Here is a 10212-nt window from a genome sequence, read left to right on the forward strand (position 1 = left end):
ATAAAGAAAACAGTACTGCATAGTATATGTCAATTTGATCATAAATAAAAATCAATTGTACCAGACACCCGACAAATAACAAAAGTTATTTTTCTTTTAAAAAATCTATCTCTACTAACAAAAAAACATACAGCTTTTCGTGTTTAATGTTAAATATTAATTGTGACATATCTTTCATTTCCAATGATATCTTCAAAACAAAGTTCTCCATCAATTCTATTTGAAACCCAGGCCCTTTTTTAATTTCGGGTTTTAAACCTAAGCCCTTCTTCCTTCTGTTATAACTTCCAAACTGTATACACTTTCTATATAAGTAGCATAGAGTATGGTTTAACACAATTCTCTATAGCCTCTACGCAGAGAGATATCATCGGAATTTCAGAATCTATAGGCTATAGTTAGAGAGATATCATCGGAAATTGCAGAAAGACTATAGCGAGAAAGAGAGAAAAGAAAAGAAAAGAAAGGATGACTAAAATGGCCTCAACACTGCACTTCGTTTTGGTTCATGGAGTAGGAGGAGGAAGCTGGTGCTGGTATAAAATCAGGTGTTTAATGGAGAATTCAGGTTATAAAGTTTCATGTATTGATCTTAAAAGTGGTGGTATTGATTCTTCTGATCCTAACAAAGTTCTTACATTTGAAGATTATAATCAACCTCTCATTGATTTCTTCTCTTCCATACCTGATCATGACAAGGTACAATACAATCTTTTATATCTCACAGTATTAATGAGCATATGGGTTTGAATTTGATTTTTTTTTTTTATGTTTTGTCAATTAAACTATACAGATAATTCTGGTTGGACATAGTGCGGGAGGATTGAGTTTGACTCATGCGATTCTAAAGTTTGGGAAGAAAATTCATCTGGCGATTTTCATTGCAGCTACCATGTTGCGGTTAGGGTTCTGGACAGAGCAAGATGTTAAAGATGTAACTATTTCTCTCTTAATCTTCATTTCCATTACATCATCACGATAATTTATTTATCAGCACGCAGTTACCCAATATAGTAGTACAAATGGTCCTCTGGTAAAATTCATAAAATATATATATATATATACGTACGTACGACAGGCACCGACTATGTGTATATGTATTTTGTTCCTTGATTGCAGGGACGGATTAACTGTACCCACTGTTTCTTGGGTAACAAGATTAAATATGTTAATTACATCTTTTGTTTAGGATGAGCAGATAGATATTGATTATTGATAGAAAACATATGGAACGATGAGCTGCAACAACATGAGTTGACAAAGATATGATGGGTGGGGCGTTTTATGATTTGTCATGTTGTTTGATTGAATACAAGTATCTTGTCCGTCAGTCATGGAATTTGACGAACCACATATATATATTGATTTGTCAAACTAAAGTTAACTGGTTGAACTTCAACCACGGTTAGTAATTAAGTACTAATAAATCTTGTATTCAGCACAGTTACAAACTGTTTATAGTTTGATTCCGATTCTACGGTTCTGATTCTTCTCTTTGATGATCATGCTGGTTTGTTACAATCTTACCTCATCCTTTTGTTCGTAGATATATCTACTATAGAGCATTCATAGATAGACAGCTTGTAGTTATCGGAGTTTTTCCATCTATGGGTAGAAAAACAAAACAAGTGTGCCCCACATGATTGGGGTAAAGGGTCCCACGTGAGGAAACCGAAGGGAAGGAAGATGTCATTTGGGTCCACACGGGAGATTATGATGAAATATAGGCGTTACTGGTAGTACTGCTAGTTGCACATGCAATTATTTTACGACGAATAAATGGCATACAGACAGGCCAGTTGTGGTGGGCAAAATAAATAATCTTTATGTTTGGCGTTTAGTTTATGTGTAGTTGTGAAAACCAGAAATTTGATGAGCTCATTATGTTATACTGGTGGACTAAATAGTTAAAACTAGGATTGGCAGAAACAAAAGTTGGTTCTGATTACAATAATGTGTGTGCCGGCCCATGTATTTTGCTGCTGCGGTTTAGGTAGGAGCATATCTAGTGGTGCTGTGGCGTGTGCAACTTATTCCTTTGTATTGGTACTGGAGAACAGTAGTACGCACCACTGGAGAAGAAGAACAAGATTCCTGACATAAGTTACATGAACGGTTTAGGACTTTAGGTCGGTAGAAGACAAAGTTATTGGTGGTGGTGGACTGGATGGTACGTTTACTTTTCATTTCAGGTAGGGAACATGGGCTCGAGTAATGTTCAAGATATATAATGTTTTAGCTAGCACATGTAGTGTGATTAAAATTGGAATATATATTATATACCCTTGTTGAACGTACCTTAGCTAGTAAAATGAAAATATGCTGATTAACCTAGCTAGGGACCGCTAGTTCCAATAGAACAAACACCGCACATCTGAACCAGGCGTTCAGTTCACATGCATTTGCCTAGTTAAAATGTATGACTGTTCTAATATGTTTGTGAAACATCAGGGTGTACCAGATTTATCTGAATTTGGCGACGTCGAGGACGTAACTTTCGGTAATGGACCTAACGAGCCACCAACCAGTATAGTTATCAAGAAGGAATTTCAACGAAAGCTCTCATACCACATGAGTCCTTTGGAGGTAAAAATTGAATTGAAGTAAATCATTAACTTGATTTTCTCTTGGTTTTAAAATCTAACCATATATTTTTTTTCAGGATTCAACTCTTGCGTCAATGCTGTTAAAACCAGGACCGATTCGAGCATTACAAGGAGCACAGTTCAAAGAAACATGCCATGATAATGATATTGACAAAGTCACTCGTGTGTACATCAAGACACTGAATGATCGAATTGTAAAGCCGGAACAACAAGATGCGATGATTAAGAAGTGGGCACCAGCTGATGTTTATGTTCTGGAGAGTGATCATAGCCCAATGTTTTCAACTCCTTTCCTTCTCTTTGGCATGCTAATCAAAGCCGTTGCTTCCACGCAAATTAAATTGGATTTACTTGATCAGAGACCTCTATCAGAACTCTAGGATATATTTCAAGTTTTTCTTTTTCTTAGAGGTCCTGAAATTATTGTAAACTGTCAAGATTAGGGATCAATATATATGTTCTTACTTTATCTTCCATTAGTTATCATGCATTTTGAAATATGTATGTGTAAGTAATCACAGTAAGTAATAAATAGCAAAATGAGTATACGTTAGCCGCAGAATCCAGCCTCATTGATCTCCCCATAGCCATAGATCACATTATAGACTCTCCTCTCGAGTTGCCTACCGAGAGGTTCCTCAAGTCTGAATCCCGAGGTTATCACACAACGGATGTCTTAGCACCCCGGTCTTCTAATTATAATCTGCTTTACAAATCAAATGGCCCATTAGCTCAGTTGGTTAGAGCGTCGTGCTAATAACGCGAAGGTCGCAGGTTCGAGACCTGCATGGGCCAATGTTTATTTTTTTCCCAGCAGCTGACCATCTCTTCTTTCAAATGACTAGATTTTGATTCTTTTTTGCTTGCTTCAAAAGAAAATAGAAATCACTTTTTAAACACTGCAAAAAGCATCTACTAGTTAAACCCTGTCAATAATCACAGAAAAAAGAAGAAGCTGCAAATGATCACAACAATTTTGGAGTAGAAAATCATTTCAGAATTTGTACACTGTCAAAAAGTGCTAAAAGCAATAAAAATAAGTACTGTATTCATTTAGAAAAATTCCACAAATATATATACAACATCAACAAATTTAAATATCTTAACACATCATAAATAATCCATTGGTAGGTCCAATTCGTCTTCCGGTGGTCTTCTTCTCGATGGAGATCTTTTGTTACGGAGGCTTTTACGGTTGCTTCGTATGCTATCTGATCGAGCAGGTCGTTTTTCATAGTCAGGAAATTCGTCAAACTCATCGTTGTAGGTTTCCACATTTGGAGTATCCCAGAAACCCTAATGTGAGGCAAAATATGAGGAGTTATGTTAATTACATAGGATGTAGTTAATGTTGAGTTCTAATGGAGAATGTGTTGCCTTGGTACACTGATCACCTTCTTTATAGAAAGGGAGAGTAGAGAAGTCTATTATTATCCTTTTTTATCTCTTTATTTGCTTTCTCTTGACCTATGAGGTGAAATGGAGTAGCATTGAACTACAAAATCTTATCCCACTATGGGTTTTTTTATCACAATCCTATCATTCTTTTTCATTATCTTTCAATGGTAGGTCGACTCCGCACACTCATATTTCAGAGGAAAAGCATGAAGGTTTCTAAAGCTAAAAAGAAGGATATTAAAGCACTTTCTTTTTTTTCTTTCATGTGATAAAGTTTCTCTGAAAAGATTGGTATACATACCTTTGTCAGTCTCTGCAAACGGGAGGCAGCCTCTTCGTGCACCACCACTGTGTCAGACATGACTTCGATCACGTCCTCAACAAACAGAGCATATGTACTAACCTGTCATATCAAAAGAAAAAAGGAAGCAGAAAAGATTATTTTAGGTATTAATTTCTATAACACAAATGACAAGTGAGGGAGTTGTGATGATTGGTGAACATGTCAATGGGTAATTTAGTGTCTTGTCACTACTCTAATAATAAATATGGCAGCTCCACTTACCAAACTTGACGGAATAACAGATATCCCAAACGAATCAAGTTCCAGCAACTCCAGAGATCCTGAATTGATATTAAAAGTATACCCCCGGACCTTGAAATATCGATGGAAGGAAAGATCAGATCACATGTTGTAATGCATAATATAAGTCAGTACATGAGAACCCAGACTCACCTTCCCAATACTCCGCCGACTTTCAGTTATGACATTATATCCTACCTAGAAAACAACATATGTTAAACTTCCAAACAATGAGAACAGAGCTAATGGCAAGGGAACAATTTATGTAAAGCCTCTCAGTTTCTGAAAATATGGTTGATTGGTTGATCACACATAACTACAGGCATAAGAGTGTTTTCCTTTTAGGAAAAAAATAGTAATTTCTTCCCATCACTGTACTTAAATTGAGTTTCTTGCTGCAACAGTCACCAACACATTAATAAAAAACACTAAATAGTTCATCCAGATACCCATGATGCAAGGAAAAATTGCCATACCAAGGTTTCCAAACCAATCATTTGAAGTCCAGTCTCCATTACGCTCTCATCCTCGACGAGAATGACATCCCCAACCTGTACAGAACGATAGATAATCAGTTAATATCGTATTATCTACGTAACAAAGACGCTTCACTTTGGGATTTTGCACTGTCCTGAACCTCCGAAAAGCTTACATAGCTAGGTGCACAAAAGAATGATAGATATAGTGTGTGTTTTTTTTATAAGAAGAAATTTTATTGCTTTAGTGGGAAGAAAAGTTTTGTTCTTTTGCTAAGAGACCACAAACAGCACTGTCAAAACTACCATAAGCTTCTAATGCTAAAGCTTTTTCTCTAACAGATTTCTATCGCATCAGCCACTTGGTTATCATCTCGACTGACAAAAGAAAATTACAATACGTGAAACCAGAAACTAAAAGTTTTATCTCCTTTATTATGTTCCTATTCTCCCATTGAATGAGAAGAGGGGTTCCAGTGATAGATCGAATAACTAGCTTTGCATCGACCACAATTTGTATCTCTGAGTGTTGCATATCTTTTGCGCAAGATGTAGTGTGTACTTGCATGTATTTGCAACGAGCTTAGATCTGAGAACAAAAACCATATCTAAGAGAATAAAGCAAATAGTTCTGAGAATTTGTGTTCGGACGTGTCCGCATTACGACCTTTCCAGGCTCAACACCTCATACCCATATTATTGGTCAAATCGACGGTAACATGAATGATAGATGCTAATTATTATACCAGGTGTTTCTTAGTATTGAGAACTGCACAAATGTTTTATCTGTACTTCTAGTATTAACATGCATGTGTCTTGGAAGCCAAAATGTGACTTCCAGAAAATGATATTCTCAAACTGTTTAGCCTAAACTATCGCGTGGTCCATCTATGCATTCTTGTCCAAACAAAACTCCCAATGTTGAGAATCAAATCCATAACTTAAACAAAAAGAACATTAGTTTACCTGGCAGACCTCCTCCAAATAAAACCTTTCAATTTCCCCGGAAAGTAGGCTTGGCCTCGCCTCTACCACAAGCACCACCCACTATGACAGAGTTTTAGGAGTAACAAATTTAGTAAGCAAAATAATTTGATAAGTTGCATCCAGAACCCATTAATACTAGATCATTCCGACTTCAAGTGCAACAGTTTAGCAATCAAAAATCATGCTAGTAATTATTTCTAGAAAAACACAAATATCGCTATAACTAAAAACATGCTATAAGAGCAATGTACCCAGCTCCTTCTAAGGACTCATAGGATGTGCACACAGGTCTCAAACCATCATGGTGGTTTCTTTCCAGTTATACTCGTTTCAAATACCCCATTGAACATCCTTGACACAACTTATTACATGCTCCCAAAAGCCGAATGGTCTGTGAAGTGTGATGTACCCCAAGTCCAATTAACATTTATAATATACAAACAGCTCAGAAATTTCTAGCAAATTTTGGTTTTGTTAAAATAATGAAAGTCTTCAAGCAAACCCATGACACATTTATAGACATACTAAAATGACTTTAAAGCATTTCTATGAAACTTATAGGAGAAATTAGAGCCTTACTGAGGTGGTATCAACCCAAAGTTGAGAAACAAATCCCAAACTAATAGCAGATTCAATGCCAATGACTTGTTTGGCAATCATATTTGATCTTCTCATCAATTGTCTTCCACTTCTTAAACCCACTTTCCCCAACTCTTCAGATTTCGAACCACCACTATCCAAATCTTCAACCCTGAAGAATTTCTTCATTCTCTGCACTTACTGAACTCCTTACACTCTCCATTTTCTCCTTCTCCAATTCCAAGAAATCAATACTCGAAGCATCAACCTTCTCATCACTACCTTTTTTGGGGTTTTCTTCAAACCCTAATTCATCAAACGATTGGTAATCATCTGAAGATTCTGAACTAACTTTTGTAATGACGCTCTTTGATATATTACAAGTGTGGAAATTCAAAGATTTCCTGAGGTTTTTATGACATTTGGTCTGAAAAAATGAAGTGGTAGAGATAATACTTTGCCGTGTGATTAACGCTAAATTTGGAGTTTTAATGGCGGGATAAGTAATTGGAGGTGATGGAGCACTGTCACACATGATGAACAAAATGAGCTCTTCTTTGAGGTTCGGATACCATTTTGATACAAACCAAGGTTTGAAAAACACCCGTTTTTATCGAAAAAACGGCCGTTAAGACGGTCACGCCCATATATCGTGGTCGTGAGGGTCTCCGAACCCCGTGCCTTTATTAAATAAGAAATAACGCCAGTTTTTTAGGGCCGTTTTTCAGTTTTCACACACGTTATAACAGTTTTTCTAAAATTAGTTTGAATATTTTTTTTCTTCTAAACAACATTTTAACGTGCGTTTTTTAAAACTGTTTTCCCGTTATCATGCACGTTATAATCGTGTAAATAGTTTTTTTTATCATTTTTTTTAGTTTTTTTTTTCTTTCTCTGGATTGAAGGATTAAAACGTAGAATTAAAATTTTAAAATAATACAGGGAAAGTAAACTACATGATTAAAAACTTCAAATTTAAAAAACATAATATTATTAAACTAGTGTTTATCATTTAAATAGTTACGCGAGCCAACTATGACCACCACCCTTTTTCGATCTATTCATGTATTTTTCATTTTCTCGACGGTTCCTTTCCTTATTATAGTCATCGTCATGGAATACTGGCTGTCTTCGTTCGTATAAGTATCATAATCATAATAGCCTCCATTATCATCATCATTGTTACCCACTTCATTATATTTTGTTATTAATATTAGAATTATATCCTTCGTTCATATATTGGACACCCTGGTCAGAGCGATTGCTAGTGTAGTGAAAATCATATGTATGATTCACATTCTCATAACCTTGTGTATTATCTCTGAATGAAAGATTACCAAATTCATAAACAAAGTATGATCAGATGGCGTGGCCGGATATGTGAATGTATCTCTGTGGCGTACTTTTGGGGTCTTTGATGCACGTGTACGGCTTCATGTTGAGAAATTCTTGCGGCTCGTAAAACTTCGACAGTGATGATGTTGAAATCGGAAATAACCTGGTTGAGGGCAGTGAAGGCATCCCATTCTGGTAGTCCCCATGTGTAATTATCCTGAGTCTAGTTTCTCGTGGAAGATGTGCTTCTGCTGCATTCACTGGTAAGGTGGTGACTGCGTTTAAGCTTCTAAACATGAAGGAGGCTTCAGTCCCCAAGTGTAGCCTACTTTAATTGTGTCGCCTTGAATCCATGCCTACGTACGAGATTTGATAATCTTATCATACTCTCCTGGATGTGATGCTGGGATGCTTGGAATATCACATGGACGAAACATTCTGGATAACGAAGAGGTAGAAGCGAGAGAGTTATGTCGTTAATCGTGACTCCCTCTGTCTCTTCAAGAAAAATGTTTCAGTCGCGTCTCTGGAGTTATCTCATGAATGCTTGATTGTTGTATGGGATGGACCGTGATGAGCAGTCCCCAGTCGCACTTCTCTTTGGTTACTGAAGTTGTTTTCTCTGAGTAGGCTTGGGATCCGCCGTGGGCCTCGTAAAGTGTTGCAGACGCCTTCTGGGCAGAGAGGTGATGATATCCTTGTGCTACACCTTTGAAGAGTACATTACCTTGTCGTGGCTATGACTTTTGAGTTGACCGTGTCTCCTTTGTAGTGGTTATTGTTATGGTAAACCTCTGGTTGGTATCAACAAACGAGCAACAACAGTTCTTGGCAGTAGATGTGATCCGAAGACTACATTGTCGTGGAAACAAAATAGGTTGGCAGGAATTGCATGGGTGTCCATGGAAGCAAAGGGATTCGCTGGATGCGTAAGCGAGTAAACTGTCCACGACACGAGCTTTGGAGAGATGGATCAAAAAGAGGCCACAACTACGAACCTTGGCTGGTTGTGATCACGATCCTTGACAGGGAGGAGTGGCGACTTCTGGAGAGAACGTTGAAGCGGATTCTGGAGCGAAACATTGAAACGGAGCGGCTTCTGGATAGAATGTTGAAGCGGCTACTTCTGAGTTGTGACCATGTCTATCTGAGTCTTGGAAAGAACTTCCTGTCTCTTCATCAAATCTATAAGGATAATGGGAAAGATTGGTTTTCTCTGGCTCCTCCAGCCTCGCGTTCTTACGAAGAAGTGGTGGCAGCTCTGGTAATGATTGGAGGCATCATGCTCGAAGAAAATTTAGGAGTAGCGGCGGCTTCGTCTCTGGTAATAAGAGGCGCCATGTCATAGGGGATGCTTCTGGTATTGCTGGTGTTGGTGGTAGAGGATGTAACGCCATGGTGTTGGTCGTCCAATACAGCCACATACTCTATTCTCTTAGGGTCTCTCCACAAAACTTAATTTTCAGGTTTCAAATCAAGTTTATTGTGTGACACAATCCTGGCCGCGAGAAGTCCCCAGTCGTCATTTATTGTTTGTGTAACATTTTTATGTCGATCCGCGAAAATACGGAGGATCTCCAGTCCCCAGGTGCAATTCCCCTGAATCTATCTTTCTTGGACGATGGGTTTCAGAGCATTGTATTCACTGGTATGATGATTGACGAACCTGTGGTAATGAAAATACTTGGGATTTTTCATTTGTTCTTCAGTTGGTAGGCGCCTAACATGAGGTAGTTTGATGGCATCATCTTGAATCCATACTTCCAGGAGTTCGATTACTTTCTCGATCGGGAACGGGAAGTTTGGAGCAACATATCCAGTTTCTTATTGTTGCACATGAATCTTAGCCGCGACCTTATGGGGTGAAGCCATCTGATGCGCTGGTGCCACACGTTTGGGTTGTGACAATCCAGCGCTTGAATTCTGAATCTTTTGACATAATCATTTGGATGTTCATTATTTCGTTGAAACATCCTTCATAAATCTGAGAAAGTAACTTGCTCAGACACAAAGAAGTACTTCTTGTAGAAAGCCATAACCATGTCACACCAGTTGGATATGTTGTTTGGTGCAATGTTGTTGTACCGGGTGTATGCTCTTCCGGTAAGTGACTTAGAAATCTCCTTCAAACAGAGAACATGATTGTATTCGTGCTCGCCCAAGGATTCCAAAATCGAGATACATGTTCATGCGCATTACTGGTGTCGTCATACAAGGAGAATTGAGGAGAAGAGTACCCTCTCGGAAG

The 10212-nt window shown here is 37.8% G+C and overlaps 2 protein-coding genes and 1 non-coding gene across 3 annotated transcripts; 2 read left to right on the forward strand and 1 right to left on the reverse strand.

The window, feature by feature from the left end:
* The first annotated feature begins 293 nt into the window (after window positions 1–293).
* Window positions 294–3165, forward strand: LOC113322581 (methylesterase 17-like). The gene is made up of 4 exons (XM_026570705.1): window positions 294–699; window positions 794–934; window positions 2452–2586; window positions 2663–3165. The coding sequence occupies exons 1-4, from the start codon at window positions 469–471 to the stop codon at window positions 2984–2986; spliced, it is 831 nt and encodes a 276-aa protein (XP_026426490.1). The 5' UTR covers window positions 294–468; the 3' UTR covers window positions 2987–3165.
* Window positions 3166–3327: 162 nt separating this feature from the next.
* TRNAI-AAU lies at window positions 3328–3401 on the forward strand. Its single transcript has one exon. It is a non-coding gene; the product is annotated as a tRNA-Ile (tRNA).
* A 198-nt stretch (window positions 3402–3599) lies between these two features.
* Window positions 3600–7166, reverse strand: LOC113322582. The gene is made up of 7 exons (XM_026570706.1): window positions 6630–7166; window positions 6030–6110; window positions 5064–5138; window positions 4741–4785; window positions 4570–4659; window positions 4306–4407; window positions 3600–3902 (listed from the first exon to the last, which is right to left on the reverse strand). The coding sequence occupies exons 1-7, from the start codon at window positions 6816–6818 to the stop codon at window positions 3717–3719; spliced, it is 768 nt and encodes a 255-aa protein (XP_026426491.1). The 5' UTR covers window positions 6819–7166; the 3' UTR covers window positions 3600–3716.
* Window positions 7167–10212: the final 3046 nt, after the last annotated feature.

Source organism: Papaver somniferum, chromosome 11 (genome assembly GCF_003573695.1).
Source record: "Papaver somniferum cultivar HN1 chromosome 11, ASM357369v1, whole genome shotgun sequence".
NCBI lineage: Eukaryota > Viridiplantae > Streptophyta > Magnoliopsida > Ranunculales > Papaveraceae > Papaver > Papaver somniferum.